The sequence below is a fragment of the Ambystoma mexicanum genome, chromosome 6q (assembly GCF_040938575.1).
Source record: "Ambystoma mexicanum isolate Mex_15411 chromosome 6q, UKY_AmexF1_1, whole genome shotgun sequence".
NCBI lineage: Eukaryota > Metazoa > Chordata > Amphibia > Caudata > Ambystomatidae > Ambystoma > Ambystoma mexicanum.
Genome location: NC_090937.1, coordinates 226977133 through 227000299, shown reverse-complemented (window position 1 = coordinate 227000299; position 23167 = coordinate 226977133). Strand labels below are relative to the sequence as shown.

General features: G+C 44.7%; 1 protein-coding gene across 1 annotated transcript in view; it reads left to right on the top strand.

The window, feature by feature from the left end:
- LOC138515918 (protein FAM47E-like) overlaps positions 1 to 23167 on the top strand; it is a 500413-nt gene that overhangs the window by 287481 nt on the left and 189765 nt on the right. Inside the window, exons 4-5 of the mRNA XM_069630684.1 lie at positions 2941 to 3109; positions 15182 to 15385. Coding sequence (XP_069486785.1) covers positions 2941 to 3109; positions 15182 to 15385 — 373 coding nt within the window. The remainder of the gene's footprint in view (positions 1 to 2940; positions 3110 to 15181; positions 15386 to 23167) is intronic.

The window sequence follows — 23167 nt, the reverse complement described above, 5'->3', positions numbered from 1 at the left end:
TTAGAGAGAAGCCGAAGAATGGATGATCAGGTAAAATCAATGGCCTCAATGCAAGGCCTCCAGAAAGAAACCAAGAATCACCTAAATGGCCAATCCCTGCCGTGAAATATGGGGTGTTGAGTTAGGCATCCCCATGCAATTCCAATAAATGCATTGAGTCTTAATTAAGGGCGGTTATGATATGGATCTTAATCCCTGTGTCAATCCCTAAATTCCCATGTTTTTGAGAACAGCTTTGAATCCATCAAATCTCAGAGAGAAGTTCCATTTCTATTTTAAATCCTTTCCCCCTTTCGAGTCTTATTGAACGCATCCATTCATTGAGGTGAATGATTTTGTATAGCTGCTCTGATCCACTGAGCTCCTTCTGCACTGCAGGGGAAAGGATCTGTATCACTCGGCTAGCCATTTCATCCTATCCCATCTTGGATGGGGAGCCTTTTTTAACCTGAGGGGTGCGAGGCTCTGTCCCCAAGTGCTATTTTCAGATGTCGCTACTGTTTGGCAGGTTCTCTGTCACTAGGTAAACATGTTTTTGTGTAGCACTTCCTGTTGGTTTGCTCCTGTCTCTAAGCCCTGTAATAATAGGTGCTGTTATTAGCCATTGTAATGGTAGTCAATGCATAGACCTCAGACTGGCAAAGGGCTCAGTTGGGCTGGCTGTGGTTCGAATTTGGGTCCTCTCGGCTAAAACAAATGTCTAAGGCAAGCACTGAACTCCTAACCTATCTTGTGTGCAAAATCATCAGAAACCATCTTTTCTGCATGTGACAAGTTCTATTTCCTCCAAGTTAATTCTCAGACGGCCTTCTTTTCTATAGACAAAGTTCCAATCATCTGAAGAGAATGCCCAGACCAAATCTTTCCCCATATGGAAAATGGTCTATCCCTGCATGAACCCATCTTTTCTAGGGCAACAGTTTCCGCATCTGTGTGAACTCCCCCTTTGGTACAATTTGACCTGTTTCATAACTCTGGGGAATACCCCAGAAACTGTCTTTATTACAGTTGATACGTTGTTTGTCCTTTGTTGAAGACCATAAATAAGTTGTTCCTCTTGAGTGATATTCTTTATATCCCTCGGTGAGTTAATCCCAGAATTGTTTCTTCTTACTGGTGACATAATGTATTAATCTCGTGAACCCCTTCTTGATCAATATAATGCTTTAACTCTAATTGTGGATCATTAATCCCCGGGCACATCAGTCAGAGATAAGTATTGAGCTTGGCCACATACCCTTTAGTTAGGGGTGCTTTGCAAAGGCACTTGACCTGTCGCTGACTGTGTTTGGTTGCATAGGGTGTTGTGGAAGCTCAGCTGATGTCATTAAGCTTACCAAGGCTCTCCCAGTTTATTCCACAAAGGTTCTCAATTTCTGTCTAAATGTGCAGGATCCATCCTTCTTGAAAATAACCAATTTCTCTCCGTGGTAAAACACCCAAAACCAATCCCTCCCGCCAGTAAGTAGCCTATGATCCAGGGGCAACTACCAAGAACTAATCCTTCCTTTAGGTGACTGACTTGCCATCTCTTTGCCATCTGTTGGCTAATCATGGGAAACCATTCTTCCAGACAGGTTCTCTGTCTTCATGCTCATCTGCAGTGCCCATTCTTTTAACATGCTGCAGGCAATTTGTACATGGGTGGATGCCCCAAGCTCATCCTTCTTATAGTTGACAGACTCTTTATCTAGGTGGTAATTCACTGAACCTATACTTCCTATTTTCTATCTCTCTCGCTAAGTACGTAGAGCCATCCATTCGTCATAGATGGAGCTATGGACCTTGCGATTGCACAGAACCCAATAGTTCTACAGGTAAATGTGTCTTACCTTTTCTTTCTATGTGATTACAGGCAGCTTAATGCCATTATGATTAAAAAGGTGACCCTCTCCCATTGATCCAGCTGTTCCTAGACCAGGCTCAGGAAAGCCACATCTACACGAAACTGGGTATCAATGAGCATATCATCTTAATGTGGATGGCTGTGGCAGATGAATGGAACACAGCCCTTCACACTCGGTGCAGCGAATGATCTGGTGATACCATTCCGATTGTGCAATGGAAGGGCTATGTCCAGCACTTTCTAAATGGGATATTTTAAACATCTATTTTCTGGTCTAGCTCAATTATATCCTCATAGTGTACCCTTATTATTCCACTCATGTTAATCACATTGGAGAAGTACTTCAACAGCCCAAAACACATTCCCTTTACTGTAGACCGTCGAAATGCCCAGAACCTAACAGGTGAAATGTAGTGTTTTTATGCTCTTGGTGCAGTGACAATTCTCTGTCCACAGGAAAAATCCAAGAGTGCATCAATCTTTCGGGTGACAGTCCATGGGGCTAGGTGAATACCATTAGCTCATGCTTTCCACAGGTAAAAGACTAGCTCAAAAACCTATGCCTCCTAAATGAAAGGCCGACCTCACTGAGTCCAACCTTCCTGAATGGGACAGGCCCTTCTTTTCTGCCGGCTGCAAGCATACCGCCACAGTACACAGCAAAAGTACTTTGCAATGGTGAGGAGACAGTAATTGACCAAGCAAAATGACTGCAGATAAACCACTCCAAAACCGCAATCCTAACTGTACATCTGGTAATATAGGCTACCTCCACATTTCAATGGGGTTTGCTCTGGAGTGCATGTGATCTAAGTAGGGCAGGCTCCTGGTTGTGCCGATAGGTAAAGAGTTGCTTAGTTATATTAAATGCTACTTTTAAAGTTCTAGGGATTTCCATCCTGAGACATGGGAATATTCAAAAGCATGTGAATCTATAAAATATGCCACTACTGGAGAACTGCACTTCGAGGCAAGTAACTTATTCTTCACTTATCTAGACATGTGATAATATCACACCTCTTGCAGGTGACATTGATTGAAACTGCGTTTTCTTGTTGTACTTAACATGATCCATTCTGTGTGTCCAACTCTAGAAGTGAAGCGCCTAAGCCCAGGACCAGGACCCCATACAGGTGGCCTTCTGTACATGAAGAGGTGGCAGATGAAGACCGCATTTGCAGGCCCAAGCAAGGCGTCTCCCCTCATATTCCCGAGACTGTGCAGCTGAAGACCAAAGAGTTCTGTGACTGGTTCCGATCTCTGGTAAGGTGGCAATGGGAATCCTTCCCAGTTCGGCAGGCGGAGTGATACATGAGCAAATGAGGGCACCTGTGCGCAAATCCGCGGCTGCAATGAGATGTGTGCTGCTGGTGCATAGGGCGTGTGTGTGGCAGCTATGCAGTCACTGCATGGTTGCTTCTCACCAACAATGATGCGTTTGAAAATATCCATGTTCTTTGTGCATGTCATGTGTGAATGTCAGGTTTGGAGTGCTTTTTGTTCAGCTGTTCTGAGGTCATTCCCTTTGCATCATGCCTCCGGTTTCCTTATTCCTGATCCACTTCCCGCAGTCATGTGTTTTAGTTAAACGTTGTAATCGGGGACAGCCTCATTGCCTCACTTTTTGCCCTGCAGACCCTTCCTCTCCCTTTGCCCGAAACTACGTATAAGCTAACATATGTGAAGACTTTCCCTTTAAATATGAATAGAGTGAACATAAACACAGCTTCTCCCACTGCAACCACCTGACCTCTCCTGCTGATTATTTCCTGGTTGCTTCACTTTAAAAAACAACATGCTTACGTTTGGCTTTTTATACGTTTCTTTGCTCAAATCTTTTTTTCAAACTTTTATTTTTGAATGTAACACCATATACACTGCCCCAGTTGTGAATATCGTGATGTAACGTGAAGTGGTCTTGTTTAGCTCGCCTTTCTGCCTGTTCTCACAACGCTGAGTGGGATCAGAATGAGCCTGACACGAGAAATTACATTTCAACAATGGCTTGTTAGGGCTAGCTGAACGGTTGAGTCAAATGAGGACACATTTAACACAAAACGTCAGAGACAACAACAGGGTGGCTTTAACTGGCATGTACTAGTTCAAATCGTTTAGATTGCAAATCTTAATCCGTATTCTTCAACCAGCATAGACAACCAGTCCACACACAGTCCTGGGGTTTTGAGGTGTACACTGCATTTCCTTTTTGTCTCCTTGATTCAACGTCTTTGGTCCTCAGCATTTCCTCCTTTGTGCTGGGAGTCCCTTCTTCTATTGTGTCCTGACCCCACATGCAGCTGCACATTAGGTCTCGTCCAGGGCAGAAGCTAGGGTTTGGTAGCAGCAAAAATATTCACAGAACTTTCATCAAGAAACCGGCGTCTGAGTGGTATTCTCAGTGCACCGATGGTATTCTCATACCCACTCCCTCAAGATCTTCCATTCAGGTGGCCTGGGAAGGGCCTGATCAAATCGCTTCAGGCACTCTTCTTACACAGCCGCATGACCGGATTCCACGCACCTGTGTGCCAACTGCTACGCTGCTGCTTCCAGTTTAAAACAGCGGAGCTCCCTAACCATCCGAGTTCCATACTGCCGATTTCACAAGCCCCGTATTTTTGACTTTAAACCTACTTACAAGTTCAAATGCGCTAAGTACAGCTGCGTCTTCCAGACTTCTGCCGCCAGTTTTCCTTACCTCTGAGCCATTGGAAGACGACCCCTACCACTTACTTCTTTATGTCCAGGGAGACCCGGTCAAGGCCCTTGAAGAAGGCTCCTTACGCCGAAATGTCACGGGACACCACACCATCTGGGCAAGCCATCCCTGTCCCCTCACACCATCTGATCTACATCTAGACGTAGACCAAAGACTTGGTTACCTCCCAAATATCCAGCACACTTTGGAAACAACTAATAGGATATATTTGTGAAGACTATCTCCAGTTCACTGTTTACACTTTCGCTCTTTAATTGTTTTGTGACCATAATTGTTGGAGAAATTGCCCTGCACTTATGTATATGTATTGGCAAACCTATGACCATGTGTGAATAATCCTAATTGAGTTTTTGTTTGCTTTTCTGTTCTCCTGTTTCTCAATATGTCTTCCAAATATTAGGCAGGCGTTGTTCAAAAAAACTATTAAATATCATGGGGAATCAAACCCATGTCTTTTTGACATCAGCTAAATAAACAAGCTAACAGTCACTATTGATACTCTTTTTCATACTTTCGTTAAACATAAGTATACAGTTTCTTTGATACTTGGCATGTTAAATGACATAATCTTTGCAGTAAATGTAAATGCAGAGGAATATTCATTTGAATTTATGTGGCAGGACACCATCCCTATGTTCCAATAGTTTGCAGCTCTGAAGTCCTCCCACACCTCTTGAGCAGTCCCTTCTGTTACATAATATACCTCCTCATATAAAGGCATCAAACCATCAGTGTTATCAATCATGTTCTGTTTATTGAAAATTAGGCAAGGACTGAAAAGAACAACAGCCTTCCCCTGTCTTCCTCGTCTCACTAACTGCCTCCTTCCCTCACTCTCAATTCCATATTGCTTTTTCCATTCTCATTCCACAAACCTGCCCTCAACATTCCATTTGACACGGACACTCCTAACAACACCTCCTCGACATTGTGCTACACGCTCAGGCCTCCACACTTTCCGGGATCAGCATTGCTTGGGGTCCATTGCGCCTGCTTCTGATCCACCACAAACTCTCTTCCAGTGTTTCTTCTAACAACCTCCTGACTCCTCCTTACCACTTTCCTCCTCCCTGCCTCCCTCGAATATCTTCTCCATCCTCCTGCTGTCGCCTTCCAACTCCATTCTTCTCTCCGGTGTCTAACATAACAACCAGGCAGGGCATGTAATTAAAGCATGGCATGAAAAATAAAGAGTGGGGTAAGCAGAAAAGAGGAAGAGGTTGATGCATGCGGACCGGAAGAACACACGTCCTGAGACAAACCTAGTGCTCCGGGGGTAGGAGTAGGGGTGAGGAGGGGTGATGTATGTGTGTGTCTTAGAGTTACGGATTTGAGCAGTGGCAATGCTCAGTGAAAGGTTATGGTGGTTAGGCTTACGCCCCATCTCATTTCCTCCATACTGATGGGACACCCTTCGGAACTGGGGATGGGAACTTACAGCATTCCATAGAATACTCTTGCACGAGCGCGCATCCAACGCCCCTGTACGACCCCTTCCTTGTGCGGCCGGCCCAATCGTCAGTCCCTTTCTATATATCGATGGGATGGAAAGGACTGCAGCAGCTGCACTGTGTTGCGCTTAATTCGGCCAAGACTGAGGACAAAGGACTGCGCGTTAGGATAGTGCAAATGGCTGAGCCACAAAAAACAGGCTTTGGCCTCACTGCGATGGCCGCCTGATGCAGGAAACCCATTAGTTGAGTGGTGGACGACCTTAACTGCGTTCACAAAGGCCAAAGTCAGTACATGTTCATATGATCCACAGGTGGAATGGAGAGCCCAAATAGGAAACCATAACGCAAAATGGCCATATGGCTCTCACTTCAGAGAGAGGTTAAGGCGAATGGCTACACAGGCATTACCATCAAGACCCATAGCTCTACGGGAAGTATACTGAGGACTCTGCCGGGACTGGCAGACGAGCCCTTTGAACTTAAACATTTCCCCACAGACCCCAGCATGCAGACCTTTTTTGAGGTCATTAATAAATACTTTTTGCCACACAACACAGAGCTGTTACAAAAGGATCAGCCACCGGTACCTTCACTGCACGTGATCCCATGGATCCTGCACAACTCATTGGGGCCTACGGGGATTATGATCATGACAAAGGCAGCCAATCTGTCCGACATTTTCACCACAGGTTAACTGATATAATGGAGTGCTTAGAGCTACAGATCCCAGAGGCGCCCCCTGTTGGAAACCTGGGTATTGGCATAAGTTCTATGCTAACAGCCAGATAAATCAGGTATACTGATGTAGCCAGAAGTTCTGGTGGAAGCCAAGAAAATGTGGGAAAAAATGCAAAATGTGGCCCTAATAGATAAAAGTGGGATGCCAGGTACAGGCAGCCAGCAAATGCAGAGCCATGAATCCGCCGGCACATTCAGCGGGTTCCATGTAATAATGTCCCTGCAAAAATATCGCCATGCAAAAAAATCGCGGGAAAATGGCCCTTTTTTGTGGGGACATTATTACATGGAACATGCGGGGGACACCCCGGCAACCCCCAAACCCTTTTTTTTTTCTTCATGGGGAGCGGAGGACACCCCCGCAACCCCCGCTGCCCCTGTCCCCATATATATGGTCACCCATATAATATCGCCACAACCTTTTCCCGGCGATATTATGTACGGCGACCATATATATGGGGATAATATTACCTGATACCATTCAGCGGTGGTTTCTGTGACGATGGTGCGAAGGAAAACACAGGGTTGTGTAGTGTGCCCAATACACCATTTGGCAAAGAAGAAAAGGCTTTGGGCAATGCAGGAAGTAGAGTGTATCAGAATAGTGCACTACACCTCAGACAAGGAAACTGAGAGGCTATCCTAGCTGCTTGCAACAATACATTATGGAAGGAAGTGGAGGATTTGCAGAGGGCTTTAAAGATGAGAGGAAAGACAATTCCTTGTAGGTTGATGTGTGTCGTGACAGGTGGCAACCAACCTGTTGGTGTCAGTGGCAGGACAGGACCACAAAGTGGCACGATGTATGTTCATTGGTCAGGACTTGCAACGGACTGCGTGGCTGAGAAGCACAAATCTTCTGCCAGAAGTACAAGACAAAGTCAAGGTGTTGCCCTTTGATGGGGCCACCCTTTTCCACCTCAGCGCCAACGAGAAGCTTGTCAAAGAGAAGGCGTATACACTCACAGCAAAACGCCAATCAGACATCTCCAGGCCAAGGACATGACCGCCTTCTACCTACCAGAACAAGGTAACAAGAGCAATTGGAGGATTTTTAGCACAACTCCAAGGCTTGTAAAATGCATCTGCCAATCTAGGGGCCACAGGCGAGAAAACACCTTCTTATTAGCAAGGGATTTTTAGGTACCACCCCGAACCAGGTAGAAAAACTGAAGATTTGACACATTTCAGACCCAAGAGCATCAGACATCAGTAGGCAGACAGATCAGCATCCGTTAACATCTTGGAGGCATATAACATCAGACCCATGGACATTATCTGTAATAAAAAATTGATTTAATTTACAAATACCCTGTCCCCCTCACTTTGCTTCCCCCATCCCTCAACGATTTTAATTAGAGGAATACTATTTGACATTTTGTGCACTGCCTAAGAAGGACAAAGCTGGATGGAGTACAATTCTCGACCTGTCCAGATTCAACAACCACCTTCCTGTGGATAAGTTCAAAATGGTAACACTGGAACAGATTATGACATCACTGATGGATTTACAGGATGCATACACGCACATTCTAATCTCAAAGGGGCACAGGACATTTCTCAGGTTTTCAATACTGAACACACATTACCAATACAAACCTGAATTCAGTACCAAGGTTGTTTACGCAGTTCATGGCATCATTGATGGCACACCTCCGTGTCAAGGGGATACATATTTACTCATACTTGGAAGATTGGCTGAAACCTGCAGAGTTGCCAGACAGAGTACTATGCTCAGTCCAGTAAGTCCTACAACTGCCGTTTGCGTTGGGCCTGGATGCGAATTAAGAGAAATTGACGCAAATTCCACACCTAGACTGTATTATATGGGGCTGATTTGGGACTGCTCTCAAGGGGAAATTTGACCCCGCTTTAGAGAGAATCAGGAATACATACATGCTGTGCAAAGCATTTCTGAAAACCAGTCAGCTGCCAGTAACAACATTGCATTGACTGCTGGGTTCAATTGCTTCCTGCGTGCTGATGGTTCTGCATGCCAGCTTGCACATGAGAGAAATGCAATTGCACTTGGCAGCAGAGCACATTGTCTCAACTGGAACAGATACAAATTGTGAAGATATTCCATCCAGACCTCAAATGGTGGATGGAGGAGGAAAATGTGATTTTGGGGGGGGCAGGGGGTTACCTTTTCATCCACACCACCAGGACAGATGCAAATCTGACAAGCTGGGGAGCAGTGATGAAACACTAGGACATACACGACCCGTGGACTATGGCAGAGAAAGTGAAACATATACATTTCCTAGAACGGAAGGCCGTCCTAGCACTAAAGGCCTTTTAGCAGCAGTTAAGAGGTTGCACAGTGCGGATATACATGGACAACACATCAGTCATGTTCCGTGTGAACAAGCAGGGGGGCACGAGATCATCGGCCTTGTGCAGGTTGGCTGCACAGTTATGGAAGTAGTGTCTCCAGAATTCGATACATTCCATTGACGCTCATTTGGCGGGCGAGAAGAACAACTGGCCGAATGCCTTAAGCATAGTGTCCTACTCACCTCACGAATGGGAGCTTCGCTGGGAAGTGCCTTGCAAGATATTTGCAAGCTGGAGAACACCATTGCTGGACCTATTTGCAACACAAGAAATGTCTACTATAGGCATCCTGGATGGGACAGAGACAGGTGTCTTAGGGGGACGCGCTCCTACAGCCATGCGATGGGAAGTTTGTTTACGTTTTCTCTACTGTTAAGGTAGCTGGGTATTGCACAAACTGGAAAGGACAACGTACTGCAGAATTAATCTGATTGCCCTGTACTGGCCCAAGAGGATAGGGTTCTTGGACCTCGAAGAGACTGAAACCATTATCGTTGAGACCAGTCCTTCTCCATTAGCAGTAAGGGGCAATTCTTCATCCAATCCCTCAATCTTTTTCCTTAGCAGCCTAGTACCCGAGGACTGGAGCTGTTGAAGGAAAACATGACTATCATTTAGGCGGCAAGGAAAAGCACCACACAATCCCAGTACACTGGTGCTTGACTAGAAGAGGAAACCCACTTGAGGCAAAACTAAATGATGTCCTCTCATTCATTGTAAGTAGAGTCATGCAAAACCTACTTTCCCACCATAGGGCATATCTAAAATGAGGTAACACCACCTTCACATTAGTAAATGCAGTGTTGAGGAGACACCTCAATGGGCTGTTTAGATTACAACCTCCAAGGAGAACGCCCCATGGGATCTGAATATAGTGCTATCGCCCATGATGCAGAAAACTTTTAAACCAATGGCCACAGAAGAGTTGGTAGGGTGAGCCTCAAAACTGTTTTTCCGGTTGGCATCACATATGCTCATCGGATAGGAGAATTACAAGCACTAAGGGCCTCATTCTAAGGTCCTAGCTCTTAATTCCTACAGGAGCAGACAATGAATCCTCCAGACCCCTAGCAATCTTTTAGTTACATTTGCTGAGATGACTTGCCCAAGGGGAAAGGGGAAAGGGGAAGTGGGTAAAACAACAAAGAACAGGTTCCTGCCAGTTGCCCTTTGTTTTCAGAACCTTGTACCATCTGGAAACCTGAAATGAAACACATCTCAGGGTTACATTATGCTCTAAATCACCCACCCCCTCTACAATCTCTGATTCCCCTTTCCTTGTGTTACCTGTTAATCTCTGCCCTTAGAACGTTTTTAGTATTCACCAACTTCAGGTAACTGGTGATTACTGTGCCCTTAAATATTTTCAAGTATCTGGCTACAGATTTCTTAACAACAGTTTTTAGCGTAAGACTGCCTTTAGTTCCATACTGTCTGGTGGATCCCTTTGACTCCTCTCATAACCACTCAAATTCTGGCAGTTCCATTTTTTTTGGGCTGACTGTCATCAGATCTCTCCCATGAATTCATATTTCTCTATAAGAGTACACTGGATCATTAGCTTCTAAACCTCCAAACGCTGCGAAGCGTGCAACAGTAAATCCTTCTTCAGACCTCATGTCCGTGCGCAGTCACTAACTTACTTCTTCTCTGCTACAACACAAACTCAGTTATGCCGGATGCTCTGCCGACAGGCTCATCTCCCTCTCCGCCCTTCATAAGAGACAATAGGACCTCAATGAGAATGGGGACACAGAAGCACCGGCACCGTTGCTAATGGTGCTGATGCTTCTGTGAAAACCATGCCTGTAGGGGCCGGTGCTCCCGGCAGGTCAGACCTGTCGGAAGATCCGGCCCCTACATGCATTCTCATAGTCTGACAGTCCAGAAAAGGTGCTGGTATGTTGCTATGGGCACCCTTATTTCCAAACCGCCAGACTTGGAATGAGGCCCAGTTTTTCCACATCTTGAATGCTGCCTTAATAGCCAAATGTTCTCTGTCAGAAATGGTATAGTCCTTTTCTGCAGCTGAAAACCTCTTAGAGTAAAAGGCTACTGGATGAAGTTGACCTGTAACCAGATGTCTCTGGGACAACACAGCTACCAAGGCAACATCAGAAGCATCAGCCCCCCACGAAGAATGGTTGCTCCACATTTGGATACAGCAAAACGGGTCCTGTGGTGAACTTCTCCTTCAAAAAATTGAAAGGTTCCTCTGCTTCACCACTCCACACAAACTTCATTCCCTTCTTCAACAGTCTAGTAATAGGTGTCACCACCTGTGAAAAATCATGGATAAACATGCGATAAAAATGTGCGAATCCGATACATTTTTTAATGTCTTTGACATTAGTTGGTTTTGGCCCCACCTGAACTGCCTTAATTTTACTGGATTCCATCGCTAAGCCAGCTGGTGAAATGGTAAATCCCAAGAACACCATTCTTGATGTGTGAAACTGGTTCTTCTTCAGCTTTGTAAATAGATGATTCTCACGTAATGTTATCAAGACCTTCCAAACATGCTCTTTGTGTAGATTCAAATCCTTTGTGAAAATTAAGATGTTGTTGATTTCAACAACCATGAAGAGGTCTAATAATTCCCAGAGCACCTCATTGATAAATAACTATAATGCTGCTGGCGCATTACAAAGGCTGAATGGCATCACCTGATATTCAAATAGTCCGAAAGGAGTTGTAAATGCTGTCTTCCATTTGTCTCCCTCTCGAATTCTCGCCAGATAATACGCGCCTCTGAGATTCAGTTTTGTGTAAAATATTTTTTTTATATTTTATTCACATTGAATAGCTTCAGGTGTCAAACGTTACGCAACAATCTTCTTGGATACAAATTTTGGTGTATCAACAATACTTCATACACAGATTTTCTTTCGCTGTGTCGATAACCAAACATACGTAATAAAGAAATGGTTGACATAAACTGATAAAGCTCCCTGTCAAACAGCCGCTGGCCTTTAACGCAACGAAAACTCTGTTGCAGGTTGGCCGCCTTCACTCGCAGTGATGATCTCACCAGCACCTTAAATTGCCAAAACCCCTTTGTGATGCTTTTCCCAATAGTTGTTCATTAGCTGATGGCTGATGTTGACGCATATGATTGCGATACATAAAAGATTGCTACATTCCCTTTTGTATAATGCCGGTGGTACTTCCAGATAACATAACAGCCTTGGGCATATACTATCCAGATGCTCTTTCAGTAAATCCAGCAATAATCTTTGTACACATCGAATTACGGGTTTCACATTAAATTGATCGCTATCCAGCAGGTATTCATTTTTTATTTCCTGTAAATAAGCGCAAATACATGTGAAAACACATACAGTCCTAAACCTCATAGGTCAGTTTATGGGGTTCCATGCACATTGGTCTAACATACTGTCTTTGATATACTTTATCTCCCCACATGCAAACTATTTCCTCAATAATGCTTCTAAAACACATTGGACAACCCCATCTAAATTGCCTCATTTTCAAAAGGGTGTTATTTGTCCTTTGTATAGCCCACATTTTTTTAGACCTGCATTATTCCATCCCTAGACAGACCCTTAGCTGTGCCAGCACCTATATCAATGCATCATATCTACAATGTGTTTAGGGCTCAGCATGTGGCATATTTTACGTAGTAAATTATCTGTGTATGTTTTTTCCAAACATTTGTAAGTATCCTGATGAGGGTCATCAATTTTGTGCACTGAGCACCACCTGTGAAAGTGTTGTTTTCAACACGTTTTCACAACAATGGCCGTAAAACCCTTGATGGCCAGAACATCGACCCAGCCAGCATCCCTGTATAATATTTAAGGCTACCGGTTTCCATTAGCAAAGCACAGGCCTTAAACAAGATATTTTCAGAACCCCCTGAGTTTTCAAGTGGGTTTGAACAGCAAACAGTAAATATTGATGGCCTCTGCTACAGCCTGGTTCTCCTCAGTGCCAGCCACTTTATCGGTTAGAGGCTGTACACAAAACAAATATGCATAGTTTTAACTATAGCTAGTTCTTATGCCCTATAAAATACACATGCTCACATTAAAATATACTCACCGGATGACAGGCCGTCGGATAGCTGGGGTGCTTGGCCCCCCCCGGTTTTGCTGCTGGCGCAAAGGAGCATAATCAGTCTCCGGTGTCAAGGTCACTTCCACCTGAAAAACCATAGATTCATATCCATTGTCCTCAGAAACCCATCGGTTGCAGATAGTTGCTCAAAAACCACGTCATCACCAATCCAGGTTACCATTTCCAGATTAGCAAGTGTTAAGCGCACATGCTCCTTAATGTTTTGAACGCAATCTACAACAGACTCCCCCATAACCATAACAGTAAGCGTAACAGTAAGCGTCGGTTCACTGCTGATAGTGAGTGTCAACAAGTTCTTGCAGAGTTTACCGGTCTCGCAATCCGCCAACAAGTCCCGGGCAATCTCTAGCTCATCATTCTCCATAAAACAATAAGGGGTATAACTATCCTCGGAACCCCCTGGGCTTCCTGGGGGTGTTTTCCCCTTGTTGCAACTGTAGCTGTTCATAATAGCTGTTTCCCTAATAGCCTCTGTAAAGCTCAAAAAGCGCTTTGTTTTCCAACAAGCTGCAAAAGCTGTACATCCGGGTTGTAAATCCCATCCCGCCGCCATCACAAGATGGCCCATTAAATCAAAATTGATATCAAACATTCTTCAAATTCTTAAACTGTATCCATTTTATATAAAATGTATTAAAGGTTGTATCAAATGGACCCCCACTTTATATAAAAAATACAAAATAATATAAAGTTTTTATAAACATTATTCAAAGTCTTATCAAATGTCCGCCAACTTTATATAAAATCTATTATAAAATTATGATGTCAGCTACTGTGCCTAGAATTATATTAAATCTAAATACTAGTCTTACAAAGACATGATGTTGGCTACTGTGCCTAAACTTATATTAAATCTATATCAAAAGTATTATAAAATCATGGCATCAGCTATATATTTAAAAACCAAACCCACTCCCGCGTCATCAACGCATAACCACCACAAAACCCTAACATTCGCAGTCTCTCTCTTCACAACTCACTTCGCTCTCCAACACGCAGCAGTGCACAGAACCGCTCCCAGACACATTTTTACACTAACTTTATATGAAATTGCTATAAATTATATCCTTTTTATTATCAAACTACAAAAATAATTTATATCAAGAAATATACATTTGATATAAAATAGATATCATCTTTGATATCAATTTTATATTAAATTTATATCAAGTTTATATCAAACCCATATCACAAGGAGGGCAAGACTAAGTGACTAATGGTTGTTCCCACCTGTAAAAAGAATTACATTGCAAAAAAGGGGCCCCCATATACTACTAGCAGGGAGCAAGTGTTTATTTTGTTGTACTGTACAATACATTGTAAGAAAGCTGCTCTATTAATACATTGTAGTAAAGAGAGCCGCATTGGCAGTAAGCTTACTAGTAACCATTTCACACCGATTCATGATTGAGGGATGAACCTTAAAAGACGCCTCCATAAGAATCTATTTGTCATAAACGACAATAAAGTGAACCTTTCAGTAGGAACACAGCAACTGAAATTACATCTAGATCAGGATTGTGAATTACACAGTATGTTATAGTACCTCCATTTTGTGCAGTTTGTTGTCTTCTTTGCAATATTGATCTTGAAAATTACACCTTATCAATGTGGCCAGCGTAACCTTCAGAACATACGCAAAAAAAGAAAAAGCCCATCTTTTTATTTACATGGTTCCATTCATCATATGTGGGGAGGAACATTTTCTCAAACGTTGCTGTGGTTTATTCAGTTTATGTCTGTACACAATAATAGAAATCTACCCCATAAATGCATGCTTTTCATTAGAAAACTACAATGCAACAGGTACATAAGCTGCTATAGAATTATGTCATGCAGGCTAGGGTGCAAATAAGTTGAAATCTAGATTTGTTTTTTTAAAACACAAATATGTAATATCTTTGATTATTGCAACTTTTTCCATTTCCACCACAATATGGCACAGGATCGAACCTGTCAATAAGCAGAATTTTCTTTACTTTTTAGGGAGGAGAAAATTACAACATTGATGAACCAACCATCTTTAGTCTGTTCGCTAGTGGCTATGAGACCAAACCGGCACTTACTGTACCTATCCATGTGGTGGAACTTAACAATGTGCCGGCGGAGCTACGAAGGTCTGTTGGAGTTTCAAAACCACATACTGCTTTGAAGGCTTCTCACTCAGTGGACCGCGGGATGCAGACTAAGGCAAGTAGAAATATTCTTTCACACAATAAAACAAAATGGGGAGTGGATTAACATGCAAGAATAATATGATGTTGACTGAGTTTCTGACAAATCCATACACTAACCTGCCAGACCTGACCGTAGACTTTCCCAACAGTGTCCCAAGTCAGGTTCACTAAACTCTCCAACTGTCAGAATCCAAGTCCTCGGATTCTCGACTCACCTGTTTGTTTCTTGCTGTCTTTTTTCTGGTGTTTACAGGCTTCTTCTTCTTGGAGGTGCGGGTCTTGTAAATGTACGGGCGTGTTTCCGCTGAAGCCAGTCTGCAGCCAGGTAGCAGTGTTAAATTCCGAGGCTCCAGCCTGCGAGGGAGCCGTGGATTCGGATGCGTTCGAAGTTCCAGGGAGGATCCAGGAAGGGTCTAGGATAAGGGAAAACTAAACTGGGAAAAACCGAGAAATGGCTCGCGTAGCTCGGCTAAATCAGAGTTAGCGGCCGCTCAGGAAGGGATGCCAGGTCGGGAGCAGGACATTTGGAGCCTTACTGGGAACAAAGGCAAAAACGAGGACAGGGAAGTTAGATACACAACTTGCCGGGACGAGGAGTATAGACAAGCGTAGCATTGAGACGCGCCGAGATGCCGGCGTGTCTGTTACCAAGGAAGCATGAGACAGGATCAGAAAGACTAGACCGTGCAGTTCCATGCCGTCGGCCATGTTTAGGAGGGTTTGAGTTGCAATAGTCAATGTCTAAGGGACCAGACTGTCCAGAAAGGTCGGAATCACCGATTCATGACAGCATGCCTCCTTCTAAACTCCAATCCTCCGGGTTGCCTGGATGAGTCCAATGGAAACCCCATACCAGGAGGGGAGCATTCATGTTGGAGACTGGCTCCCAAGTCCATTCGCTAGGCAGATAGCCTTTCCACTCCACCAGATATTGGAGACAACCTCTTCTGTACCTGGAGTCACAGATCCTGGAGACTTCAAATTCTACTTTATTGTTGACAAGGAGTGGGGGAGGCCGAGGTGCTGACCTGATTGATTGGTGAAAAGGCTTCAATAAGGATGAAGGGAAAACAGGATGGATTCTTTTCCAGGATTCCAGTAATCGGAGTCGGAAGGCCACAGGGTTGAAGATTTCCGTCACGGTGAATGGTCCATAAAAACGTGGCCAGTTTGTTGGGTCTCAGATGCCTGGGTAAGTATCGAGAAGAAAGCCAGACTTTAGCTCCAATAGTATAGGAAGGACCAGGTTGCCTTTTGGTATCAGCAAATTTCTTTATGTCCATCCTGGCCTTTTCTAGGTGTTCCTTTACATCTCTGTGTAGTGAGACTAGTTGGGCAATCCAAGAATCCACAGATGGAGTTAGTGTGGTATGAGGTAAGAGCGTGGGTAAAACGGACGGATGGAACCCCTTAGTGCAAAAGAAGGGACTTGTCTTGGTCGTAGAGTGATCAGAGTTGTTGTAAGCAAATTCTGCTACTGGAATTAGTAACAACCAGTCGTCCTGGACTTTCAAAGCAAAGAACCTTCGATACTTTTCAAGGGTTTGATTTACCCTCTCAGCTGACGAAGGTGTTTCCAGAATCTGGAGATGTATTGGGGTCCACGATCGGAGATTATCTTGATAGGTAGACCATGTAATCGAAAGATATGTGTAACAAAAATTCATGCCATTTATTGTGCCGAAGGTAGCTTGATCAGAGGAGTAAAATGGGCCATGTGAGAAAACAGGTCTATAGTAACCATTATGGTGGTATGTCCTTTGGAAGGAGGAAGATCCACGATAAAATCTGTGGCAATCATTTCCCAGGGTCGAGATGGCAGGGCAGGTTGATGAAGGTAACCCTACTGGTTTCCTGGTAACGGTTTTGTTCTGGTTGCAAACTGCACAGGCTTATATATATGCACGTATGTCTGTGATCATTCTAGGCCACCAAAAGTTCCTCCGGATTGTTTGATATGTGGTCTTGATTCCACGATGCCCGGAATGAAATGTGTCATGACAAAGGTTCATTATCTCAGTTCGAGTGTTCTGAGTAGGGATGACCAGATTCTTGTCCTTGAATAGATATCCGTCCTTGACAGATAGAGCCCAGTGATTATCCTTTGTATAGCCCTTCCAAATGTCTGAAGTTGGTGTCTTTGAGCGTATGATATCCAAAAGCGAGTTGGACTGGGCTATGAACACCATGTCCGGAAACATCTTGGGAAGGGTGCCTGCTTCTTCTGGCATGTAATCTGGTCGTCTGGAAAGAGCATCAGCGATCACGTTGGATGGGCCGGGAACATGTTGGATGCGGAACTGGTATTGGGCGAAGAAAAAGGCCCAACGTGCTTGGCAACTGTTTCTACATTCCATGGACTGTAAAACCTGAATGTTTCGATGATCAGTCCGCACAAGCACGAGATGTTTGGAGCCCAAAAGGAGGTGGCGCCAATCTGTGAAGGCTTGTCAAATGGCAAGCAGTTCCTTTTCCAGGACCAAGTAATGTGTCTCCCTAGGATGTAAGGTCCGTGACAAATAGGCAATGGGGTGTTCATGTCCATCTTCTGATTCCTGTTTGAGTACTGCCCCAATTGCGTATTCAGAAGCCTCTGTCTCTACCAGGAAGGGTTTGGTGTTGTCTGGTTGAGCCAGGATGGGTCCACGAGTGAAGTGATGTTTAAGTTTATGAAAGGCGGCTTCTTGAGTTGCTGACCAGCGAAAAGGCGTGTCTTTCTTCTGCAGACTGACAATGGGTTGCACTATGGATGAAAACGTAGGGATGAATTTCCTATAGAAGTTAGCAAGTCCTAGGAATGACTGTACTTGTTTAACCAAGGCTGGTGCGAGCCAGGAAAGGATGGCTTCGACTTTGGTTGGGTCCATAGCTACCCCTTGAGGGCTCAGAACGAATCCTAAGTACCTAACCGTGGATACATGGAAGATGCACTTCTCGGGTTTGGCCAGCAGTTGGTGATCTTGTAACCGTTGTAAAACCAAGGTGACATGTTCCTGATGTAGAGCCGGGTCGTGGGAGAAAACTAATATGTCGTCTAAGTAGACAATTACAAAAAGGAACAACATGTCAGGGAAGACCCGGTCCATGAAGCGTTGGAATACAGCAGAAGCATTGGCAAGGCCAAATGGCATCACTAGGTATTCGTAATGGCCAAAGGGGGTTCGAAAGGCCGTCTTCCATTCGTCGCCTTCCCTTATGCGAATCAAGTGGTAGACTTCTTGTAAAATCCAGTTTGGTGAAGATCACTGCTCCACTTAGCACCTCCAGGATGTCCGATATGAGTGGTAAGGGGTATCGGTCTTTAAGGGTACACTTATTCAGTCCCCGGTAATCCAAGCATGGACGGAGCTCCTTAGTGTCCTTTTTTGGTACGCAGAACAAGGAGGCTCCAGCAGGGGATTTGGACGGCCAATTGGTTCCGTTGGTTAGATTGGTGTCTAAGTATACACGTAGGGCAGTTTTCTCGGGCTCAGACAGAATGAACATCCTCCCAAAGGGAATGACTGCATTTTCTTCTGTGTCAATAGCACAGTCTTCGGGACGATGAGGAGGTAGAGACTGTACTATGGCAGAGGAGAATACATCTGAACACTGATGGTATACCTCTGGTACCTGTGTGATGCTAGAAATGGTGATGGTTTGCCAATCCGGAGACTCTTTTCCTTTGAACTGTTGACTTGTTCCAGGAAGGCAATATGAAAGACAAAACTTGGATCCCAGGAACAAGGATCCTCCTGCCCAGTTGATGTATGGATTATGTTTCTGCAGCCAGGGCATACCCAGAACCATTGGGTAATGAGCAGCCTTAATTATGTCGAAGTGCAGTAGCTCTTGATGGTTGTGAATGGAAAGTAATAGCTCTGAGGTTTGTTGGGTTATGGGTCCTGAGGACAGGGGTTTCACGTCTATCCCTTTGACCGCCTGGAAGACATTCTTAGTTTCTCTCGGAATTTGATGTCTCTGTTCCCATTCGTTCTCTAGGAAGATGCCCATGGCCCCACAATCCACCAAGGCCAGGATGGAAGAGATTTCCTAATTGGGCGTTGATAGGAACACCTGGAAAAACACTAAGGAGTTCTTCAGGGTCCAGGGTTAGAGGAGATCCAGAGCATGAACCATTCTTCCGAAGCTGAGCTCCGTTCAGGACCGGGAGCTGGCGTTTCCCGGCCATCTTGGAGGGGCTATCGGGCAGTTTCTTAATAAAGGTTTGTCAGAAGCACAATACATACACAGCCCACTGTTGATTCGACGGGTTCTTTCCTGGGAAGTGATGGGACCCCGCAAGGAACCCAGCTGCATGGGCTCTGGCTCAGCAGGGCTTGATTTGGAGTTTCTTTTGGACTGGTGTATTCAGGTAAGGGTCTTTGTAGAGGACTCTGTGTCTTCCTCTTTTTGGCTTTTCTTTCTTGTATCCTGAAGTCGATCTGTAGAGACAAATCTAGGAGGGCCTGGAAGGATCCAGGACAGGCTACTCTGGCCAATTCATCCTTGACCTCTTCATTTAATACGCATCGGAAATAGGTAAAGCAAGCTTCAGGGGTCCAGTCAGCGTCTTTAGCCAGTTGCTTGAAGCGGGTCACATTAGTCAACATATCCTGGTTTCCCTGCTTGAATTCCAGTAGTTTTTCTTGGGCGGAGTACACCTGTTCTGGTCGGTCGAACATGGCCTTAAGGGCAGTAACAAATTCGTCATAGTTGTCAAGTAACGAATCTCCCGCAGACACCAAAGGGGTTGCCCAGGCCAGTGCATTGCCGAATAGGTGAGAGATCATTTGCCCCACCTTAGCCCTGGGAGTGGAAAAATAGTAGGGTTTAAAGGTAAAATGAACCAAGCAGGGATCAAGGAAGGAGCGTAATGCTTTCGCATTGCCATCATATTTGTCCACTATGCCTCCCACAGATGCACTTTCCTGATATCCCGAATCTCTGGACAAAACGAGTTGTTTTAAGGCCGCATTCTCAGCCTTGAGGTTCTGAACTTCCGTAGACAGTTCCTGCATTCCTCTCATGAGGTCTTCTACTGCAGCCTCCATTGTGGGAATAGTATTAGGTTGTTGGCATCTCAAACTGTCAGAATCCGATTCCTCGGATTCTCGACTCACCTGTTTGTTTCTTGCTGTCTTTTTTCTGGTGTTTACAGGCTTCTTCTTCTTGGAGGTGCGGGTCTTGTAAAGGTACGGGCGTGTTTCCGCTGAAGCCAGTCTGCAAGCAGGTAGCGAGTGTGGAAGTCCGAGGCTCCAGCCTGCAGGGGAGCCGTGGAGTCAGATGCGTTCAAAGTTCCAGGGAGGATCCATGAAGGGTCTAGTATAAGGGAAAACTAAACCGGGAAAAACTGAGAAACGGCTCGCGTAGCTCTGCTAAGTCGGAGGAAGTGGCCGCTCAGGAAGGGATGCCAGGAAGGGAGCAGGACATTTGGAGCCTTGGTGGGAACGAAGGCAAAAACGAGGACAGGGAAGTTAGATACACAACTTGCCGGGACGAGGAGTACAGAGAAGCGTAGCGTTGACACACGAGCCGCGGGGGCGTGTCTGTTTTCAAGGAAGCATGAGACAGGATCAGAAAGACTAGACTGTGCAGTTCCATGGCGTCGGCCATGTTTAGGAGGGTTCGAGTTGCAATAGTCAATTTCTAAGGGACCAGACTGTCCAGAAAGGTCGGAATCGCTGATTCATGACACCAACTCAATTTCATGGTGCTTAAGTTCCAAAGATATTTGTTCTCCCACAGGTTTACCTATTGTATCCTCTTATCCCTTCTCAGAATCACCACAACTGTTTCCTGGTTCCAGCCCACTGGTCCTGCTTGTCTCTGCCCTGAGGTGAATTTTCAACCCTTAGATACTTTGTTGATGCTCTTTGCTTGCTTCCATTTGGGTCCCAGACTCTGTTGCACATTGGCGGGACTTCCAAGCTTTCATATGGGCACGAGACCCTATTTGTCTGCTTATGTGGGACCCCTGTCCCTGTTTTACCGGTATTACCCAAATTGTTCGTTTACAATTGTTCGAATGAACAATTGACCGAATGTAAAGGGTCACAATTGACCTTTTCACAATTGACCATATATATATATATATCAGTTTGGTAATATATATATATATATATATATAGGGGTTTTGGGGGGGTTTGGCATTGGGTGGGGGGTTGTGGAGGGTTTCCCCCCACATATATGTTCCAATTGACCTTCACAATTCGGTCAATTGTGAAAAGGTCAATTGTAATTCGAACAGTTGTAAAACGAACAATTCGTATACAACCGTTTTACCTAGAATCCACTTGGACAGACCTAGTATACTCTTCTGCCAGGTAATATCCCACATAAGTTTGTTCTTAATGTTTGGTTCAGCAAATAGGATTCTCCTACTATGCCCTTGCGCCAGGGGCGTAGGAGACACATAAAATCTGGGGGGGACAGGGGACATCTTGGGGACTTTGCTTTATTTATTTATTGTGTTTTAGTCAAAGAACACGACTTTTCACAAAACTAGAATTAAAATAGCAGTACGTATTAAATTACAAATATCACTGTATGAAACAAGAGAAAAGAAAACAGAAGAACATTAAAGGATGCAGCAGGAAAGAACATGTCTTTGTATGTTGCATTTCTGGATTTTTCATCCGACTATGAGCTCATGGTAAGAGAGAGGAAATAACAATTACTTCCAGTGGGCCACAGGTAGGACGCCAGCTCGTTAAGTGGCAGATCACCTGTAAGTGGACTCCTGCCAAATAAAGGAGTTGCAGCCTTTTCTACCAACTGCAAGTTGCTACTTTTTTGTGTGGGGCAAGGAGACATGTGAGTATCTCTTGGAAGGAAGGGTGGGGGTTTCAAAGAAAGAGGAAATCTTGTTTGTACCTCTGAGTAAGCCCTGTTATGGGAGTAGAGGGACTAGGTGTGTGATGTTGCTGCTTTGACTGTCCTCCGGGTGGGTGGGGGGTGTGTACAGCAAACAAGGAGGATGAGCGATCGCAAGCCCACCTCCTTATAAGCACTCCCCAGGTCCGCGGCCGGATGTGTCAGACCGGGGGGATGCCTAGTAGGGGGGTGTATGTGGACCCAGGGGGTGGCCAGAGGGGCAGCCCGCTATGTGGGGCCAGCCTCTCACGATGAGTCTGGTCCCTCTTATTCCATCTCATGCTGGGTTCAGAGCCTAGCCTTTCTTTGCCTTTGTTATTCTGAATGCAGAGCTGGACTCTGTTCCTTTCTCGTTTAATATTTTCTGCAGAGCCTGATCTATTTGATTATCTCATATGTTACTAGGACGGCAGAGCATGGGTCCTCTGCCCTGTTACATTATTCGAAGAGCCCCTCTGGCCTTTCTTTGCCTCTCCCTTGTCTCAATGCTTGCTTGCTTAATACATACCTCCTTGCTTGAACACTCAACATATTCTCCTTAACACAGCAATGGCAGCTGCAGTCTGTCTTAACTTCTATTTGTTTTATGTCTTGAATTGGCCTCTTATTTCCGCTTTTCTGCCTGCAGTGGAAAGGCATTTGCCAGTCACTGCCATGATGGTTCTACCTGGCCAAAAGAGGGCAACAGCTAGCCAATATTGGAAGAACATGGACATATTATGCCAGAGGCTGGCAACTGCCTTCCTAATGCCTATACAAGAGACACAACTCTTGCCTTTGTTTCTAACAGTAATTCAGTGGATGAAGAAATACGAGAACACACATATTGCTTATAAATGAAGGGGATGATGTCACACTTGCAATTAAGTGATTACCTTTTATACTTCTGGCTTTAAATAACGTTAGTATCATCTGGAAAGCACAGAGGTTGCTCAACAGG